At 39.4% G+C, this 22,626-nt stretch overlaps 1 protein-coding gene across 1 annotated transcript; it reads right to left on the reverse strand.

Moving 5' to 3' along the window:
* Positions 1 to 183: 183 nt before the first annotated feature.
* On the reverse strand, positions 184 to 22,516 carry LOC135465956 (probable ATP-dependent RNA helicase DDX27). Its single transcript, XM_064743338.1, has 21 exons — positions 22,424 to 22,516; positions 21,314 to 21,391; positions 20,673 to 20,789; positions 19,880 to 20,006; positions 18,076 to 18,146; positions 17,023 to 17,112; positions 16,643 to 16,748; positions 15,720 to 15,893; positions 12,604 to 12,754; positions 10,125 to 10,224; positions 9,043 to 9,184; positions 7,877 to 8,013; positions 7,400 to 7,498; positions 6,198 to 6,280; positions 4,457 to 4,551; positions 3,370 to 3,576; positions 3,105 to 3,172; positions 2,308 to 2,422; positions 1,455 to 1,548; positions 755 to 904; positions 184 to 262 (listed from the first exon to the last, which is right to left on the reverse strand). Exons 1-21 carry the CDS (start codon positions 22,514 to 22,516, stop codon positions 184 to 186), a joined length of 2,376 nt encoding a protein of 791 aa, XP_064599408.1.
* Positions 22,517 to 22,626: the final 110 nt, after the last annotated feature.

A 22,626-nucleotide genomic window follows, 5' to 3' on the forward strand; every position in this document is an offset into this window, starting at 1 on the left:
TAACTGTGAAGCACCGTGTGCAATTCCATTCACAGCACTGCACAGCTCCTTCTTCATTATCATCTTCTCCTGCAAACGAAAATTAAATACCGTTTAAAACACCTGCTGGTTCCTGCAACTATTCAAGCAAATTTTACCACTTGTTTTCCAGTTCATTCTATTTGATTGGAGGTGCAACACTTCTCACCAATTTTCACCAAAACTGTTATCAACAGTCATCTCTTGTAACTGAATAAGGCTGTAGAACTTTTCTATGAAAATTCTGAAATTAATTCAATAAGAATTTTAATTTACATCTTTACAACTGTGTAATGTAGACGATGCTTGGAAAATGCCCATCATTTATCTCTTTTTGTTGTTAAAATGTCTTGGTGGTCTTATAATTTAGCTTGGCAAACCAAGTTACCACGCTGTGGCAAACCAAGTTACCACGCTACAGCAAACCAAGTTACCACGCTACGGCAAACCAATTTACCACCCTATGGCAAACCAAGATACTACTCTGCGGAAAACCAAGCTACCACGCTAGGGTAAACGAAGTTACCACACTACGGCATTCCAAGTTACCACGCTACGGCAAAGCAAGTTACCACGCTGTGGCAAACCAAGTTACCAGTTGCAAATAACGTGTAAATATAATCAATTTAAAAAACTAAAGTTTTGTTTAGTTGAGAATGTTGGTAGTTAAGACTTGGGTCTACTATTAATGGCTGACCCTGTGTCTGTTACCCTGAAACTGATTCTGTACATGTACCTTTGTTTTCCTTTCTGTTTATGAGACTTTCCAGGGAATGATGGCTTCCCTTTACCGCCACCACCGCCACCACCACCACCGCCCCCGTAGGGTCGACCTCCTTTGTGCTTCCCGACTAACCCCATCTCCTTTCTCTCTTGGTAAGACGGTCTGAAAACATCCAAAACAGGCAGCTTATGTCAATGTCCAATAATCTTACATACTATGGAATGGGTTCTACAATGTGTCTTTGTGTAATTTGCCACAGGCTATGTTGGAATCTCTAATCCAAGGAACTACAGGAGCTGGAGCTTGCTTTTTTTTTTACTTTCTGTCATTTTATTTTGAAGGAGATCAGTGTAATTAGGAAGTTGACTAAACATTTTTTTCAGTCTGTGCAGCCAAGACTTCCACAGGATACGTTATCTCATTTGAAGAACAACACAATAGACCCTTTGAAACAAGAAGACAGATTTGACCAATCGTAATCAACATTGCTACAGCTATATGCAGGTCAACTGAATGTTCCACATATTCTTTACAAATATTCAATCTTTCTGTATAAGGTCACACTCTCAACTGCAACTAATGAGAATGGAATGGACAGTAACAGAGGTAGTGAGAGCCGTTAATAACGTTACAGATACCTTGTACATTCAACCTACTACACCATATTAAAAACACTTGAAAAAATCAAAAACAAAATCACAGATGAACTTACCCCTTTCTCAGCATCTTGACTGCCTTCTTACTGGTATTGGTCAATTCCTGGTCAAAGGTGGACTTTTTGCCCTTGCGTTTCTTCTTTGGTGCAGCTTAAAATACAGGGAAAGCAATTATAAGTTTAATAACATGAAAACATTGGGCAGACATCCAAAAAAAAAAACAACATATGTATAATACACATAAATTTGGAATATATATATATATAGATATATGAGTTTCTTGGACTCTGAAATGAAGTTTTTGACCTTGTTTTTCAGTTACATTACAATCAATGCTTCATGATTAATTTTGTCCACAATTAATATGTATCTATGCTTCTTCTAAACATCTCAACATTTTTAACCAATTACAATTATATTTCGCCTGCACACATTTTGCTTCAATTCTGTTTCTGAATACTGATTCATCCACCATTATAGGCCACATTGGAGTTTCTTGTGAAGTTTGATTAATTTTTCATAGGAAACTTCAGGTGAAATAGAATAAATTCAAAACTAATCATTTTAATGAAATTTATGATAAGGCAACAACTTATAATGAGGGGCCTCTGTGGCTCAGTTGGTTAGCGCGCTAGCGCAGTGTAATGACCTCGCAGCCTCTCACCAATGCGGTCACTGTGAGTTCAAGTCCACCTCATGCTGGCCTCATGCCGTATGTGGGAAGGTCTGTCAGCAACCTGCAGATGGTCGTGGGCTTTCCCCAGGCTCTGCTCAGTTTCCTCCCACCCTAATGCTGGCCGCCGTCGTATAAGTGAAATATTCTTGAGTACGGCGTAAAACACCAATCAAATAAATAAATAAATAAACAACTTATAATGCTTTAATAACAATTTGCTCAGAATAACTCACCAATCTCCTCAGCGTCGTTGTAAGCTCGGATACGTTTGGGTCGGAAAGCTTTCTTTGAGGTTCGATGAGCATAAAGTTGAGCTTTTGTCAACTCAAAGTTTACTCGATCTTCTGGCTGAAAAATGATGATACAAAAAAAATCCATAATTCTGATAATATAAGATAATGTTTCTACACATAAAAAAAAGCATTTTCAGCATTAGGATTGAAAGTTAAAGGAGAAGAAAACCTAAAAAAATTAAGCAAATATCAGATGAGAGAGAGCATGACAAGTTTTTTGCAAACATGGCCTTTAATATTTTAAAAAATTTTTTTTCTTTCAGAAGAAAGGGGTATATTTGTATGGTGGGTATTTGAGACCACCTCTCAGTATATGTTGTCTGAGTATAGTCATGTTCTAAATAAAGGTGATGCATCACTAATAAATTTTCTTCAGTGTAAAGCTGTTGTTTATATCCAAACACATGCATTTAATCTTAATTATGGTAATATCTATGAATATATTAAAAAATATAAATATGATTAAACTTCAGGTTGTACACATTTGATGGCTGAAAAGACCAAATTCTACCAAAAATATTATTTATTAAACATGTCAAAATGATCACACAGGAGCAGTATATACCATGAGGTGTTCCCAAATACCCACCGTACAAAAATTATTTTCAGATTTTTACCTTTAAAAAAGTGGAATTCTAGGTACATGTAACATGTAATTTATTATTTATATGCAACTCATTTGCAAAAAAAACTAAATTTATGTTAATGTTTTAAAGGATGGCCTCACATGTGCTTACAGTGATTTTTTTCTTGTTCTTTCCTGTCTGATTTTTGATGCCTTTGAGATGAGCCAGTCTGAGTCCCGCTGAAATATAAAGTAATAAAAATGTAATCCTCAAAAGTTAATTTTCTTATATCTGTTTGTTTCACTTTTTTATTTATTTATTACTTTATCTATTTGATTTAATTGGTGTTTTAATAAGAAAACAAAAACAGGCAGAGACTGGTCAAAATAGGAGAACACTGCCAGTACCTGAACCAGACAAACCTCCTGAAGAGTACCTTTTTCTCTCATTTTCTCCTTGTGACTCTGAAACCAAATTCTCTTGGGTTGTCCCCCCTGATCTTTGGGGTTCTCCAGTAATTTCTCAGCCCTCTTCATTTTGTCTTCAGAGGCCTTCAGTTCCTTCTCCTCCAATTCCTCGATGTTCACTTTCTTTATATCAGGCTCCATTTTTGTGATCTTGTCTCTGTATTTCCCAATCACCTCTGCAACAAACAAACTGGATGTTATGGGATGTTAGAAAATAAAACAATTTATGCAGCCTACGTAAATTGTGAACGTCAACAAAAGCTCATTTTGGACTTTGGAGGCTGTGATGCAGAATTTTGTATTAACTCCCATGTTATTTAGACAATGTTTCCGGCCTGTGTGAGTAAACAGTCTTGGCCAAGAGAACCTCTAAATGTCCAGATGACTGCAGTGTTGATTGATTGATGTTTGCCTGATTTATTTATTTGATTGGTGTTTTTCTTTCGTACTCAAGAATATTTCACTTATACGACGGCGGCCAGCATTATGGTGGGAGGAAACCGGGCAGAGCATAAAACCCATGACAATTCGTAGGTTGCTGGACGACTTTCCCACGTATGGCCGGAGATTGGTGTTTGAAGCCTTACTGAAGACTTTTTCAGTTCTATGATTGTGGTGAGATTTCTGGGTGGAGAACACCACAGTAAACCACTGACCTTCAGCAGGCACCTGACAAACCTCCTGACCTAAAGCTCCAACAGAAGCAGCAAGAGCTGGATTTGAACCCGCAACCTTATTGATCAGGGGCCTGGCAGTTGTAGCCAGAAAGATTTAACCATTTAAGCCAGCAAGGAACCAGGATGAATTGAAAACAACAGATGTAATATGGACACTAATACAACTGTCACTGTTTGATTTTCTGGATGACTGAACAAAGTCTAATACGTTTAAAAGAGAAATGAAATAAAGTAGCAAATCAAGTTCTATGTACATGTATAACACCAAACCTGTCCAAAACGTTTGAATGATAAGATTCACTAGCTCAGCGCGCAGTTTTTTTAACAAAATAGTTTTTCTACAACTACAGAGTAAATCTCCAGCCACTGATCAAGTTACCTTGTGGAATGACTCTGCTCTTGACAGCTGTTCGAGCTTTCTTCACTAGTTCCTTCAACAGTTTCCTCTCCTGTTCTCCCACCAGGCTTACCGATCTACAAACACATCTGACTGGTATTTGTGGCTTTTATTTGTTACCACAGGGTGATGATCATCTGGAAACCTATACTCCAAATTGTCATATGTATATTTGTCTGAGGTTTTACGCTGTACATAACAAATTTTCAGTCATATGATGAGGAGGAGTTATCAGGTGAGTATATACATGTATATACTGTGTTTTCTTGTGGCAAGGTGCGTCCATGCCACTAAAGTGCTGTTGCCACTGAAGTATCATGCCGAAGACACCAGACATGACACCAGGGCTCCAGTTAATTTTTCAGCCTGAGGAGTTTTTACTCATGTCTTTAAGACAATGATGAGTAAAAAGGTAACCCTGTATGAGCAAAATCTTGGCAACTTAAGTCTTTTCTCTACACATGTAAAGTATTGTAAGTCACTTTCTGGCCATCATTTCAGCTTCAAGAAGTGGATTGTGATAGTTGACAACAATATCAAAAATGTTCAATGAAATATTCTGGACATTCTCCAAAGAACTGTTTCTATTGCCAACAACAGAGAATTGATTTTTGAGTCCACATGGCATTCCACTTTCAATTTTGACATGGGCATTGGCACTGAACGAGAATCAGTAGAAAGCATAGTTTGGTTTACCCACTGTGCACCTGTTTCCTCCAGTGGAGCCTGACACACATGAACATGAGAAGGGCTGTTCTAACAATCTGACAGACACTGCTATTGGTATTTTTCTAACTTTTCTAACTTCGAGAGACGATATGCATGGGAATAAATTTCACTGCGTAGTAACAGTACGTATGTGGTAAAAGATATCAAGAGTATCTAGTGTAACATCAGTGTGTAATACATGTATATGGCTTTGGCCCGAGTTACTTCATTTAGGAAAGGCTCCCCATAATGGCATGTAATTATAAATATATTTATTTAATTGGTACTCAAGAATATTTCTCTTATATGACAGCAGCCAGCATTATGGTGGGAGGAAGCCGGGCAGAACCCTGGCGGATGCACACAACCATCCACAGGTTGCTGACAGATTTAACGTGACACAAAAATCTGCATTCTATACCAGCTTATCATGTAGCTTTGGCAGAACAAGTTCTCATATCATTTTCCTCATGTAGAAGTAAATTTTGGCGGTTAAGCTACCCACTTATCAGTTATTTATCAAAATATGATCAAAAAAGGAGTATATCAATGTATATCAATATAGTACATGAAGTTGTCTTTCATTAAATCATCTTTTATCAAGTTATTATCTCCTAGTCATCCGAACTGATGAGAGTGGGCTGATCAGTGCGGATGCACCTAAACTTATAATCTTTTGTCTTTTATGTTTTTTATGTGGGTGCACTTCACTTCTTAAGACATCGATTTAAACTGTTGGTTTCACGGGCAGAATAAATACAACTTAAAAATCATTTAATTTCTGGAAAATCTGGACTATCCCAGCAGTTGTTCCTGCTGAAGATATATTTTCGTAATCCGAATGCCTTCAACAACAGCAAAAACATCAAAACATCAAGATCGGACAAAATAAAAAGGGTAATTTTAAGTTATGTGCATTTTTTTTAGTCAGCTTGCACGTAAAACACCAAATAAATGTGACGACACCTAATGCTATAATACAAGAATCTATCCAACTAGATGATTCCTTACTAACCTTCCGCTCTTGCCTGCTCGAGCTGTACGCCCCACCCGATGTACGTAATGCTTGACTGTTGCTGGCATGGTAAAATTGATCACCTGTTCATAAAGAAATGGAATAAATCAGTCTTATGGATGGAGGAATGTAAGCTGAGCCCAGTGGCAGTGACTGCGCCTTACCAGGTATATAACAAACCCCATGGTGTATAGCCATCGCTGAACCTGCAGGAATAGTATTATGTATTTGTTTGACTGGTGTTTCTACGACGTACTCAAGAATATTTCACATATACAACAGCAGCCAGCATCATGGTGGGAGGAAACCATGCAGAGCCTAGGGGAAACCCACAACCATCTGTAGCTTCCTGGCAGAGCTTCCCACGTGCAGATGGAGAAGAAGCCAGAATGAGCTGGACTTGAACTCACAGCAACTGCACTGACGAGGCTTCTGGGTCATTGAGCTGCAGAGGCATGTTGCACGGGTTAAAGTATGCAGCCTTCCTGAACCTGTCATTTCCAACAAGGACAACGGCTGAGTCAGTAAAAGATCTACAAATAGTTAACCATCTAGCTACTGTACTACTGTACTGTATTACTTATGTCCCTTACCGGCTAAATAAAAGTGCCTCTTAACAGAGATCACAAGCCCTTGACTTCATGTGGTCAATTAGGTAGCTGGGTTGGCTGAGGGGTATTCATCAGGAAATTTGTCCAGTACATGTAGCTTAGGAAGATCGATCTGCCTCACTTTTTATGTAAAACAACAACAATTACGCAAACACTCATAATTAATTTTTTAGTCATATGATAACGAAGGAATCCTTAGAGTGCATGTAATGTGCCTCCTTGTTGTAGGATGGACTTCCAGCGCTCTTTTATCTACTGCTGCTTCACTGAGGCGCCTTATCGAAGGCAAGTAAGCCGCCTTGCCCAAGCCATTATACTGATACGGGTCAACTAGTCGTTGCACTATCCCCTTCATGCTCAAGGCCAAGCGAGGAAGTTACAAATTCCTCTTTTAAGGTCTTAGGTGTGACTCGACCCACACTCTACCAACTGTTCCTTGCGCTTTGTATTCAGCATGATATATGTATATATATATATATATATATGTGTGAATATATATATATATATATATATATATATATGAGAAGATAGATAGATAGATAGAAAGAGAGAGAGATTAAAGAATCTTGAACAAAATAACAGAAGACTTACAGTTTTAACTCCTTCTATGTCCAGACCTCTGGCTGCTAAATCCGTCCCGAGCAAAACATCAATCTCAGAGTCCTTGAACTTCTTCAGAGTTTCTAGTCTCTATCAACATAAATCATTTAACGGATATGTTTCAATTACAAAATTATCCGATTACATATTAAGTTGAAAAATCAATTTTTAAAATCAACCCATTCACTCAATACTGTCAGCAGCCTGACGACTCCTTAACATTGGCAATTATGTATATATACATGCATATTTGCATGTATTTATTTGCTAAGTATTTAGTTCCATAGTGAAGATTTTCTTCTGTTATACCATAATAGTCTATTTTACTGGTTGTACCAAGAAAGAAGCACTTTCAGACAAACCAAGACTGGATCATTTATTTCCAACGGTTAAAAAAAAAAAAATACAGGTATGAACTTTCACTAGTTGTTTACATACACACAGAACAATGAACCATCCAATTCTTACCTGGGCCTGAGACAGGTTGCCATGTAGCTCTCCAACATTCACCCCTAGCAACCCCAAGATGATGTGAAGACGATGAGCCTGTTTCTTTGTCTGTACAAACACTATACAGTGGTCCCGGAAGGTCCGACAAACTAAAGCTGAAATTACAAACAGAACATGACATAGTGGTCTAGAAAGGTGCGACAAACCAAAGCTGAAATAAGAGACAAAACATTGTTCTGTCACCCCAGAATGTCTGATACACAAGAGCTGAAATTAGAGATAAAACACTATAAAGCAGTCCTTGGGTATCTGATATACCAAAGTTCAAATAATAGACAAAACACTATAGAGTGGTCCCCAAATGTGTGACAAACCAAAGCTCAGGTAAGAGGCAAAACACTATACAGTGATTCTGGAATGTCCCAAATATCAGACCTGAAATTAGAGACAAAACATTTTGCAATGGTTCCAGAATGTCTGGCATACCAAAGCTGGAATAAGAAAAAAAAAACACATTAGCAGCAGTCCCAGAATGTGCAACAAACCAATATCAGACATCAAACTCTGTAATCAGAGAACAAAATTTGGTGAAATTTCTGAAAGAACGAACCATAACCTGATCAATGCTATTTATATCAGATACAAACTTAGTGGTGTTTAAAAGAAAAGACAACAAACAACATAACATGACTTATGTAGGGAAAGTTTGATGATAGACCTAGACGGCCATTTCTTTCTGACGGGCTGGGTAAGTCTATAAATCAACTTCTAATACAGAATACCTACAAGGCCACGGGATGCATCATGTTAAAACAACTGTAAACATGATATCTTGTCACTCATACCTCAGGCACATATGGCTAAAACACAAAACAGTGTTCTGGTGACGTAACCCGAAACAAGATGGGCTATAGAAATAACTTGCGTCTGATTGGATTAAACTGATAACATGGTGGCACTTGCGATAGCCTCAATGTACATGACTCTGATTTCTTTGAACTGTGACATCACAGTAGTGCAACATCACAAATGGTTTACTTTGTCGACGCATATTGCATCTGATCTAGAGTAAAATAATTTTTTAATTTACATAATTATCTGGGGATAAATGCGGTCAGGTAGATGTATATCATGTAAATAAATGTAGGGCCTTGGGAGGGTGTTAAATAAAAACATGGCCTTACCTGAGACTATGGCCTCTCTGTCTCCCTCCCTGCTGGGCCGTATCCTGACGAACTCCTGCCGCAGACTGTGAGCCACATCTGTGTTCTCATTTATAAATATCTTCACTGGATCGTTCAAAGACACAGCTGCCAAGTCTTTCACCTGAAATCATAGGATTTAATCAAATTTAAAAAAAAAAATTAAACAAGAAAAACAGTTGTGCCAGTGTGAGAGAGGACAAACTGCCATTTACAATACGGCCCAATCCAGACGACATACTCTACTTGTATCATCCGTCCATCTTACGTGCATTTTGATTGGATGTTTGGGCGAATCCTACACGGATCATGCAGCCATGATGGGCAGCCCATGCACAAATGTTAGCACCATCCTGATTGGATCTTACACCAATCTTAATCGACTGGTACATGTTGTCTCTCATGGGCAATTTTACGGTGCTTTAGCCTTTGTTGACACACTAGCTATAAATATGACACGATGTATCTTCAGTTTGCTGACCTGGTAAGGTCAGTTATGAGAAAAGTATTAGTGAATGGTTTATCTTTTACCGAACTCATTCAAGCCATTAAAACAATCAGCTTGCCCAATTCATTGCCTAAATTATCATGAATAAGTTCTGTCATGACTATACACTATATTTCACACTTCACTCTACTTCCTCAAAAAATTTGCACTGAAAAAAATCGTATGTTGTACATGTAGGTAATGGTTCTGCATTAACTGGGATAATAGTCAAAACTCGATCTGCGTAATATCATGATTCTGTGCTAATTAGTAACCATGCTGGGAACTTGACCGATAGTGAATATTGTTTTATATTCTGGAAGATCTTACCATTGTGTGGGATATTGGGTTGACCTATGTTCCACAATATTAATCGTTATTGGTCAAAAGCAAGTTCTTGAGTGACAGTTTGGAGAATGGTTCATCTTGTTAAAGGTTGAATACAGTGTTTACGAGTCCTGACCACATCTGATTATTCTTGTGGCAAATTGCAGAAATGTGAAAAAAACATGTCTGAGTACAGACTGGCTGACGTCACACATCACACCTCACGTCTGTAATCAGGCTGGCTAATTACCTCGTCTGTCATCGTTGCTGAAAACAGCATGGTCTGCCGCGTCCGTGAACACAGACGAATCACTTCCTTCATCTGCTCTGCGAAGACCTCATCCAGCATTCTGTGGGAGACAGCACTACATCATATCACACTATGATGACATCATATTACACAACTTGACACAAAAATTTGAAACAGTAAAACTTTTTTTACGAATGGCACAGGAATGTGACAAAACACAGTGTCAAGGCTTCCTGGCAAGGTTACGTTGCTAATGACGACATGGAATATCTACAGCACGATCGCCGCAAACTTTAAAAGACAGGCAAATGTGGAGGATGTACAACAGTTCAAATTATCTGATCCGTACAGCATATCTGACCCGTACAATCTGACCCGTAAAGCATATCTGACCTGTACAGCATATCTGACCCATACAGCATATCTGACATGTACAGCATATCTGACCCATACAGCATATCTGACCTGTACAGCATATCTGACCCATACAATCTGACCCGTACAGCATATCTGACCTGTACAGCATATCTGACCCATACAGCATATCTGACATGTACAGCATATTTGATCCGTACAGCATATCTGACCTGTACAGCATATCTGACCCGTACAATCTGACCCGTACAGCATATCTGACCCATACAATCTGACCCGTACCATCTGACCCGTACAGACTATCTCTACCGTACAGCATATCTGACCCATACAATCTGACCCATACAGCATATCTGACCCATACAATCTGACCCGTACAGCATATCTGACCCATACAGCATATCTGACCCGTACAATCTGACCCGTACAGCATATCTGTACCGTACAGCATATCTGACCTATACAATCTGACCCGTACAGCATATCTGACCCATACAATCTGACCCGTACAGCATATCTGACCCATACAATCTGACCCGTACAGCATATCTGACCCATACAATCTGACCCGTACAGCATATCTGACCCATACAGCATATCTGACCCATACAATCTGACCCGTACAGCATATCTGTACCGTACAGCATATCTGACCCATACAATCTGACCCGTACAGCATATCTGACCCATACAATCTGACCCGTACAGCATATCTGACCCATAGAGCATATCTGACCCATACAATCTGACCCGTACAGCATATCTGTACCGTACAGCATATCTGACCTATACAATCTGACCCGTACAGCATATCTGACCTATACAATCTGACCCGTACAGCATATCTGACCCATACAATCTGACCCGTACAGCATATCTGACCCATACAATCTGACCCGTACAGCATATCTGACCCATACAATCTGACCCGTACAGCATATCTACCCTATACAATCTGACCCATACAGCATATCTGACCTATACAATCTGACCCGTACAGCATATCTGACCCGTACAATCTGACCCGTACAGCATATCTGACCCATACAATCTGACCCGTACAGCATATCTGACCTATACAATCTGACCCGTACAGCATATCTGACCTATACAATCTGACCCGTACAGCATATCTGACCCGTACAATCTGACCCGTACAGCATATCTGACCCATACAATCTGACCCATACAGCATATCTGACCCATACAATCTGACCTGTACAGCATATCTGACCCATACAGCAAATCTGATCCGTACAGCATATCTGACCCGTACAGCATATCTGACCCGTACAGCATATCTGATCCGTACAGCATATCTGACCCGTACAGCATATCTGACCCATACAGCAAACATCTAAACAATGGAATTTTATGAGAACACAGAGCAGAAGTACATTTAGCTACATCATCTAAGTTCAGATTCCAACTACCAATCATCACTGAGACATAGCCCTGACAAGATACAGTCTTGTACACAAACACACATAGCACAGTGGCAAACCACAGCTGCATGTAAAACAGATATTAAGTCTATCACTTCAAGGGCAAAGCCAATCTGAACTAAGTAAAAAATTTAATGTGTGTTTCTGTTGTTGAAATTCTGAAATATCTGTCCTCAGATAACATTTATGTGGTGATCAATTTGGCACGAGGTCTCTATGATAATTATGGCCTGAGAAACTTTGCATGGATTGATTGAAAAAAAAACAAAAAAACAAAACAGAGATATCGCCAAACATTTCGAAAAAAATTACCTGCTAAATATTCTTGGGTTCAAAATATGCACAACGGAATATGTCAGTAAAAGCCTCAATATAAAATAAAACAGAAAAAAAAGTTAAAATAGCCTTGTCAGTCATCAGAGCAGAGTCATTACAGCATTGCGTCTGGCCGTTGGAAGGGTAAATTTGACCAGCAAGATGTCAGTGGAGAGCTTATTTGCGATGCCATCTGTTCTTCACCACAACAGGCATTCGAAGGATCTCTTACTAGCAGTTATACAACCATGCCTCTGGCGTATCCAAATATTTCTCAACCTGCTAGTCAGTGTACTGGGACTAATCACAATAAAGACTGATTATTTATTGTCTCCCGTACTTACCTGTCAGCCTCATCTAACACCAGAATCTCCACATTATGTAAACTGAAGTTTGGCGAGTTGTGAAGGTGATCAATCAATCTACCTGGGGTTGCTATGACGACATCAGGACCAAGTCTTAAAACTGCTTCCTGTGCTTTAATATCCAGCCCACCTAGGAAAATAAAATATATACACTAAATTTATTTATTTATTTGAAATGCCAAATTTTTGACTTACATGAATAACAGCTGGTGGGTTTATACTTGAGAAGTCGCTGTTAGATCGAGTCCAACTTATGCTGGATTCCTCTTCAGCCATACGTGGAAAGGTATGTCAGCAACAAATGGATGGTCATGGGTTTTCCCCGGGTTCTGCCCGGCTTCCTCCCAACATAATGCTGGTCGCCATCGTATAAGTGAAATATTCTTGATTACGGCGTAAAACACCAATCAAATAAATAAATAAATATTTTTCGATGAAATTAGTGTCCCAACTAAAGCATTGGCCTTCACCTGGCATCTGACAAACCATCTGACCAGCTAAATTAAGAAGGGATGGATTTAAACAGATAACCTCACTGGTCAAAGGTCAAAACGGTCACAATAACGGGTAATCTAGTATTTCATTAAAAAAACTGTTCCAGATATCCATTATCATAGGTACAGGTTCTGTATTAAGACAACTCTTTCATCTTCAGGAAACTGATGACGAATGTTTGTTCCTTCATATATGTTTCTACACATGAGAAGATCAGTTCTACGCAAAGTAAATTCATATCAATCACAGACTACCATTTGTACTCTGATAAAAGATGCCATTTTCTTGCAAATGGCTTAAAATAAACTCAAACATCAATTCATAATGTTTAATAAAGTGTCTTTTTAGAATTAAAAACAATACTTTGTAAAATCCATCAATGAGAACAACATCAGCATTTTGAATGGTACGTTTTGGACCCTACTCGGCTAGCTATTTTACACTAGCATAGATTAGAGGTAGATCATAGTCAGTCTGAGACAGCACTTACTTAATTCTATGTTTCTCTTAATGTACTCACCTGTGGAGAGTGTAATGTCAATATTACAGTGCTGAGCCGACTGCTTAGCCACCTGATGTACTCACCAGTAGAGAGTGTGATGTCGATGTTAGGCTGCTGAGATACCTGTTTGGCCACCTGATGTACTCACCTGTAGAGAGTGTGATGTCGATGTTAAAGTGCTGAGCTACCTCTATGGCCACCTGATGTACTCACCAGTAGAGAGTGTGATGTCAATGTTAAAGTGCTGAGCTAACTGTTCAGCCACCTGATGTACTCACCAGTAGAGAGTGTGATGTCAATGTTAGGCTGCTGAGCTACCTGTTTGGCCACCTGATGTACTCACCAGTACAGAGTGTGATGTCGATATTGGATTGCTGAGCTAACTGCTTAGCCACCTGATGTACTCACCTTTAGAGTGTGTGATGTCAATGTTAGGCTGCTGAGCTAACTGTTTGGCCACCTGATGTACTCACCTGTAGAGAGTGTGATGTCAATGTTAGAGTGCTGAGCTAACTGCTTAGCCACCTGATGTACTCACCAGTAGAGAGTGTGATGTCAATGTTAAGCTGCTGAGCTACCTGTTTGGCCACCTGATGTACTCACCTGTAGAGAGTGTGATGTCAATGTTAAAGTGCTGAGCTAACTGTTTGGCCACCTGATGTACTCACCAGTAGAGAGTGTGATGTCAATGTTAGGCTGCTGAGCTAACTGCTTAGCCACCTGATGTACTCACCTTTAGAGTGTGTGATGTCAATGTTAGAGTGCTGGGCTACCGCTATGGCCACCTGATGTACTCACCAGTAGAGAGTGTGATGTCAATGGTAGTGCTGAGCTAACTGCTTAGCCACCTGATGTACTCACCTGTAGAGAGTGTGATGTCAATGTTAGAGTGCTGAGCTACCTCTATGGCCACCTGATGTACTCACCAGTAGTGAGTGTGATGTCAATGTTAGGCTGCTGAGCTACCTGTTTGGCCACCTGATGTACTCACCAGTAGAGAGCGTGATGTCAATGTTAAAGTGCTGAGCTAACTGTTCAGCCACCTGATGTACTCACCTGTAGAGAGTGTGATGTCAATGTTAAAGTGCTGAGCTACCTCTATGGCCACCTGATGTACTCACCAGTAGTGAGTGTGATGTCAATGTTAGAGTGCTGAGCTAACTGTTTGGCCACCTGATGTACTCACCAGTAGAGAGTGTGATGTCAATGTTAGGCTGCTGAGCTACCTGTTTGGCCACCTGATGTACTCACCAGTACAGAGCGTGATGTCAATGTTAGAGTGCTGAGCTACCTCTATGGCCACCTGATGTACTCAACAGTAGAGAGTGTGATGTCAAAGTTAGAGTGCTGAGATAACTGTTTGGCCACCTGATGTACTCACCTGTAGAGAGCATGATATCAATGTTAGAGTGCTGAGATAACTGTTTTGGCCACCTGATTTACTCACCAGTAGAGAGCGTGATGTCAATGTTAGAGTGCTGAGCTACCTCTATGGCCACCTGATGTACTCACCAGTAGAGAGTGTGATGTCAATGTTAGAGTGCTGAGATAACTGTTTGGCCACCTGATGTACTCACCTGTAGAGAGTGTGATGTCAATGTTAGAGTGCTGAACTACCTCTATGGCCACCTGATGTACTCACCTGTAGAGAGTGCGATGTCAAAGTTAGAGTGCTGAGCTACCTGTTTGGCCACCTGATGTACTCACCAGTAGAGAGTGTGGATGTCAATGTTAGAGTGCTGAGATAACTGTTTGGCCACCTGATGTACTCACCTGTAGAGAGTGTGATGTCAATTTTACAGTGCTGAGCCAGCTGCCTGGCCACCTGATATACTCACCTGTAGAGAGTGTGATGTCAATGTTAGAGTGCTGAGCTAACTGTTTGGTCACCTGATGTACTCACCAGTAGAGAGTGTGATGTCAATGTTAGGCTGCTGAGCTACCTGTTTGGCCACCTGATGTACTCACCAGTACAGAGCGTGATGTCAATGTTAGAGTGCTGAGCTACCTCTATGGCCACCTGATGTACTCAACAGTAGAGAGTGTGATGTCAAAGTTAGAGTGCTGAGATAACTGTTTGGCCACCTGATGTACTCACCTGTAGAGAGTGTGATGTCAATGTTAGAGTGCTGAGCTAACTGCTTGGCCACTTGATGTACCTGGACAGCCAGTTCTCTTGTGGGCACTAACACAAGCACTCGTGTAACTGGCGTCTGTTTGGGTTTGTAAAGTAACCTCTCCAGCACAGGCAGCATGAATGCCACAGTCTTCCCTGAAACAACAACGACAATTTATTCTCAAAACATTTTTCTTGCAGTGTAATTTATGTAGTGAAAATGCACCACAATATACCATGTAAGTGGATGTGCTGGAATTTGGGCTTAATCTGACAGACCTGACAATCAAAAAACAAAAATACCCAATTTGTACAAATTTAATATTTCATCTACAATCTTAAGCATGAACTCTTCATTTGAATCTGACTGAGGTTTCCAGGGCAGTGAAAAGTTTCATAGGTGATAAATCTAAAAGTTTTTTTATTATATATACAATATAGATGAACATGATTTATACATTTATTTATTTATTTGATTGATATTTTTCGGTCATATTCAAGAATATTTCACTATACGACGGCAGTCAGCCTTATGGTGGGAGGAAACCGGGCAGAGCCTGGGGGAAACCCACAACCATCTGCAAGTTGCTGCAAGACCTTCCCACGTATGGCCAGAGAAGAAGTCAGCAAAAGTTCACAGCAACCGCATTGATAGAGAGGCTCCTGGGTCAATGCACCGTGTTGAAGTGCTCACCCTTTCAGCCACGGAGGCCCAGATGAGCATGATGGCTGGAAAAGAAATGTAATATTCTACTTTCAACACAAGTAATATCTGTCCCAATAATTAGAAGAATTAGGGTAAAAGGTGATCGCCAACAATATACAATTTAGTGCATCATTCATGAGTTCACACTGTCGTTAATTGAAAAACCTCCTGACCCGGCCATCAGAACATCAATCCATACCTGAGCCCGTCACAGCGCACGCACAGATATCTCTTCCCAGTAAAGCCACGGGTATGGTAGCAGCCTGTATCGGTGTGGGCTGCTCAAAGTTCATCTTGCCTAAAGCCTACAACAGACCAGCCAATAAAAGTAACTTAAATTGGATAAATACTTACAACCTACTTGTCCACGAAATGAAATGTGAATAGAATATACATTTGCACATCAACAGTACATGCATATACTCAAGTACATATCACTAAATAGTAATTTCCAAAAAGAACTGTATGTTTTTTATTGGTCACTTAAAAGTTTCTTTTTTTTTCTTTTGTTTTTTTTTTTTATATATACCACATATGTGAAATGATTTAATAATTGTGTTTGTTTTCAAAAGCTCTTACCTTTAACAAAGGCCTAGAAATGTTCATGTCCGGGAAAGTGAGCCTCTGATCAACACTGTCTATGCTCTCTGTGAACTGGACTTTCTCCCCCTGTAATCACGGCGATGACAAATACACATTACAATTCCATGAATGAAAGATAAATGAATCCTCCAAATCTAATGTGTCTTCATTCTGCAGCAGCAGTGAATCCGAAAGCGGTGAATCCAGAAACAGTCAGTCTGTCTTCGGTATCAGTAAGTTCAGTCATGTATACCTCTGTTAACTTTTCACTGTTATTCAAAATATGACTTACAGGTATACACAGGTGTGAGTTAGTCCTCAAAAAGAAGATTGCAAATTTTTATCGTTTATATAACAGTTAAGTCGGCTTAACACCTTTACTTGTAAATTCCAAATCTGGCTGTGTTAGGATTACACCAGAGACATGTTGGCAATGCCCCAGGATCAAGATGTGATCTTCAGACTTAAAGTCAAAATTTCAGTAACCAATCCTAGTATTTTCTTTCCCTTACTTAAGCTGAAATTTGTCTTTAATACAATAACTTACCCACAATTTATGTTGTCAAGCAATATTTTAACCTTCTTACATAATAAATAACAATTTTAAAGTGACTGGAAATTTTGGCTTATGTCTAAGATCGCTTCCTGATCACGGGGCAAGCACTTACTTAACCTCTGACTGCCTCATCGGTCCAGTGCCAATCAGTTTCATAACAGAAATCTCATGAATTCCTGTCTCAAGTTAATCCCTACGCAATTTACAAGCTACAGTGATCGTTCCAATAAAAATCTGGTTAAGGGTTTAACACTGCAGTAGCACTGTTTGCTGTGTAACCCAGTTCCCCTGAACCTTGTTTCATACCTTGTCAAATCCCTTGAATGCGCATTCTCAGGATGTGACCGGTACATTGTGGATATAATTCTTTATCAGATAATGTTCTTTTGGTATTTTAAAAACTCTGTAAGTGGCCGTCAAACAAGATGATGTAATCGCCCCTATCAACTTTCCCACTGAAGACAGTAAGTATTAAAATGGCACCATTTTTTTACCTCCTCGTCGATCTCCTCTCCATTCTTCCGTTTTCGTTTTCTCTTCCTCTTTTGCTTCGTTTTTATTGTATCTGAAATGGCAGTGTACCCTCACAATCAAACAATCAGAAATTTTCTTATTTATTTATTTCATTGGTGTTTTACACCAAAATCCAGAATATTTCACTTATATGCTTGCAGCCAGCATTATGGTGGGAAGATACCAAGCAGGGCCAAGGGGAAACCCATGGCCATCCAAAGGTTGTTGGCAAACCTTCGCACTTAGAGCTGGAGCTCAAACCAGCATGAGCTGGACTTGAACTCACAATGATCGCATTGGTGAGAAGCCACTGGGTCATTGTGCTGCACTAGCAACACCAAGCCACGGAGGCCTCAAACAAATTTTCTCATTTGGGAGAACAGGACATATTCAGTAGACATATTACACAAGATGCAAGATAAATTTCAAAGCCAAGTAAAAACATACACCACAAAGGTACATGTAAATGTGTTTGATGCTGAATGCTCTAGTCCAAACCAGTAATAATGGCATTTCCACCTAATCAAGATATAACGTTCACAAATTCAGGAGTGACAAACGGACCGACAGACATCATAGTAGGGACAACAAAGAAAAAACTGCCGGAAGAAACATTTTCAAATTCCCCACAAACACATAAATGAAGTTAGGCCATCAAATTTGATGTGTGCTACCACATCCCATGCCTGAAACAAAAGTCTAGGTGTGATAACAAAACACCAGACAAAATCAAAAGTCTGGGAAGAATGAATTTATGCATGCAAATCACACTCCTGGTCTTTTGCAAGGGCTGCGATAGTCATACACCTGCTCAACTACAAAGATGAAGGTCTGCAACAATCATTTATTTATTTATTTATTTGACTGGTGTTTTACGCCGTACTCAAGAATATTTCACTTATGTGACGGAGGGCAGCATTATGGTGGGAGGAAACCGGGCAGAGCCCGGGGAAAACCTACGACCATCCATAGGTTGCTGCCAGACCTTCCCATGTACGGCCGGAAAGGAAGTCAGCATGAACTGGACTTGAACTCACAGCGACTGCATTAGTGAGAGGCTCCTGGGTCATTATGCTGCACTAGCGTGCTAACCAACTGAGCCATGGAGGCCCATGCAACAATCATAATAATCTTAGCAACATACAAAAATACATGAGCTCAGGCCCACATCCTCAAATAACACTAAGGACCGCATTCTCAAATAATGCTACATATCAGGCCCCGGGATCACGTAGTAATCTTAGACTTAAATCAAAATATTAATCATTAAATTTGGTATGTTCCTTTTTCGGTATTTTAACCGGACTTTGTGGTACAATAACTTACCTCGAATTTATGTTATCAAGCAATATTTTGACCTTGTTCGATCAGAAATAAGAGTTTTAATTTGATCTGAAGTCTACGATTGCTTCATGATCCTAGGGCCACTTCCTCAAATACTGCTGAGTGCCACATCCTCAAATATGATGAGGACCACATCCTCAAATAATGCTGAGGACCACATCCTCAAGCCACGATGAGGATCACATCCTCAAGCCATGATGAGGATCACATCCTCAAGCCATGATAAGAGCCACATCTTCAAATAATGCAGAGGACCACATCCTCAAATAATGCTAAGGACCACATCCTCAAATAATGCAAAGGACCACATCCTCAAATAATGCTAGAGATCAGATCCTCAAATAATCTTAAGGATGATATCCTCAAATAACACTGGAGATCATATCCTAAAACACTGCTAGGGAAGACATCTTCAAATAATGCAGAGGACCACTTGCTCACCAGCAGCCATTTCCTCATCTGAGGATTCCACATCCTCCTCCAGTTCTTCCTCCTCCTCGTCACCATTCCCATCTTCCACAACTGGCTCAGTATTCTCAGTCTCTTCTCCGCCATTGATCTCTGCAGGCTAAAATTGCGAAGAGAAAGGGCAAAAATGCATTGTTGGGACAAGTCAGGATGACCCCAGGCCATGTTTACCAATGTATAATCTTCACAAATTAATATCTTGCAATATTGTGATCAGATATCATGTACGTGTGTGACTCTTGTCAGGATAGTAGATAAAATAGCTTGTTACTGTTGTAGTATACATTCAAATGTTTCTGCTTCTTTGCATAGAACGGTCACAGGAGCTTAATATTTGTATTATTTTCTCAAGATTGGGCAAGTCAATACATCAAACATGTCAATTAATTTTATCAAACAAAGTCTCTTTTACATGGTGGTATAGCCCAAAAAAAAAAAAGGCTTGTTGCTTGTTATTCATTTACTAATTATATGATTGGAGTTTTACTCCGTACTCAATGATATTTCAATTATACAATGGCGGCCAGCATTATAGTAGGAGAAAACTGGGCAGAGCCCTGGGGGAAGATGTCCCTTGTGCCCCACTAAGTAATCACACTGTCATAAATTGTCAATCCTTAATTTACATGTACAGGATATATCTTTTCTACACATCACTTTAATCCACATGCATGTGTGCATGTACCAAACAAATATTTTGCAACCTGTAAAACAAAGATATAAGAATGAATCTGATTGTTAGTTTAAATTCAAAATGATTTCTTACATCTTTCCTTCTCTGACGGCGAATCTTGGCAATCTTTTCATCAAGAGTTGTTGAATGGACTTGTTTTTTGGCAAATTTTAGCACAGAAGTGAAATCATACCCGGTATCATCATCAAACTGAAGAAGCAAGGAAATACATCTCAAGTATTCAACAAACACACAGATAAGAAATGTACAGGTATAGGTAACTTTTATCTCATGAACTGAATCTATGAAAAGAATTTTAAGACCACTGCTTGCCATTTTTTAACACTGTAAAGCCATTATTTTAAGCTAACACTTAACAAAACCATACTCACATGATATGCTGAATTTCTACCAAAGATTAGTATGTAAATATATCCTTTCGGTAGCACATAAAAGCACATATGATACTTTTAATTCCTTCACTTCAGTTTCTGATGAAAATTATTCAACCAGAACCTTCACAAAAAAACTCTTCAGTGGGCCCCACTCCATGGATGAATCAATCAGAATCAAGCAAAATGTGTCACGTGATAAACGCTACACTTTACAAGAATGAAAGTACATGTATTTGATGTTCACTTACATAAGAAGCAAGCATGAACTGAAATGAACTTTGGTACATGAATGTTTTAATGTGAAGTGATAAACAACATTCACCACTTTAAATCACACACCTGGTCATTAAAATTGAAGCTCTGATTAAAATCATGCTTTTGCGTCTTCTTTTTCTTTTTCACTCTCTTTGCCACTTCCTGAAAATAAAATAAAATTTATATGCAAGTTCTAAAATTTACCATTCCCTTTTTGACACCAGTTTACGGTCTTACAGTTCTGACACTGAGAGCTTTGGTCACATTGCCATTGCCCAATGATACTGGAAGAGGTTCTCACACTGAATACCATACTTGCAGCTAGACTAATCCAGGGAAATCCAAATGGTACATACGTCACAAGATGCATGTACCAGGTACACTAAAAAAAAACTATGAGTTACAGAGTCTGAATTTTATATATTTAACTGTGACTAAGCAACACTGTACGCGAGAGCCTCTATGTTGTTCTGTCAATTTTTTGACATTCTATCGTGAGTTTCCTATCAGATTCGAACTCTTGTCATGCTGCGCCGTAACCTGTTGATTAAATCACCAGACCACTCAAGTTGTTGCATTAGAATGTGTTTTTTAGATGTGTTTAAGGCAGACGAACATGGTAATGGTTGAATACGCATGTGCCTTTTTCACATGCTTTTCAGCGTCATTCAGAGAAACATGAATGAATTGACCTATGCAGTGACATAGAAAGTTATCCGTAAACAACATCTTTGTCTTTTATCATAGCCATCACGAACAGTTGAACACAGAACACTTATGGATGACAGAGACAAGAGTGAAGAATGTCTTACTTCATATACGGTTGTTTTTTGAAATGAAAATTGAAGTCTCCCCACTCAGTTTTAATCAATAAAAAGTTAGTAAACGCATATGATCGTGGCGAAAAAATGACGTCGTGGCGAAAACATGAGGCACGAGGAAACAAAGACGTAAACAATACCCTTGAACTTACGAATCCCTAAAATTGCGAAAAGCTGAATTAACATCACTCTACCATGTGACAACAGACTCAACTTTATAATTCCTCAGTACAAGACATGTGTTGTTGTTGCAATCCACGTGTGCTCAGTGGTGTATTGGGAGTCGAAAATCCAACTAGAGAGAGACAGACAGGGACACTAAAAACCGAAACAGGTCAGCGTGATTGAAGGAAAGTAAGTATCGCCTTGTTACCTCGGCCTCTGATCCTGAGCTTTCACTGTATTCAGGAACGTCATCTCCTTCCTCTATCGTTGGCACAAATCCTAAACTTGTGAGCGCTGACATCTTTGTTTTACATCCAATACAAAATTTCCACTGATAAATAATCCGGAAATCCATGCTCTCAGAAAATCAGTTTAATAAACTTCACATCAACTGTTTGCTAATTACTACAT

This window comes from Liolophura sinensis, chromosome 5, assembly GCF_032854445.1.
Source record: "Liolophura sinensis isolate JHLJ2023 chromosome 5, CUHK_Ljap_v2, whole genome shotgun sequence".
NCBI lineage: Eukaryota > Metazoa > Mollusca > Polyplacophora > Chitonida > Chitonidae > Liolophura > Liolophura sinensis.

Coding starts and splice junctions, on each gene's coding strand:
- LOC135465956 (XM_064743338.1), bottom strand. CDS start 22,516: ATGTCAGCGCTCACAAGTTTAGGATTTGTGCCAACGATAGAGGAAGGA. Junction 8,014..9,042: donor CAGAGAGGCCATAGTCTCAG/GTAAGGCCATGT, acceptor TTGTAATTTCAG/CTTTAGTTTGTCGGACCTTC. Junction 7,499..7,876: donor GCAACCTGTCTCAGGCCCAG/GTAAGAATTGGA, acceptor TTATGTTGATAG/AGACTAGAAACTCTGAAGAA.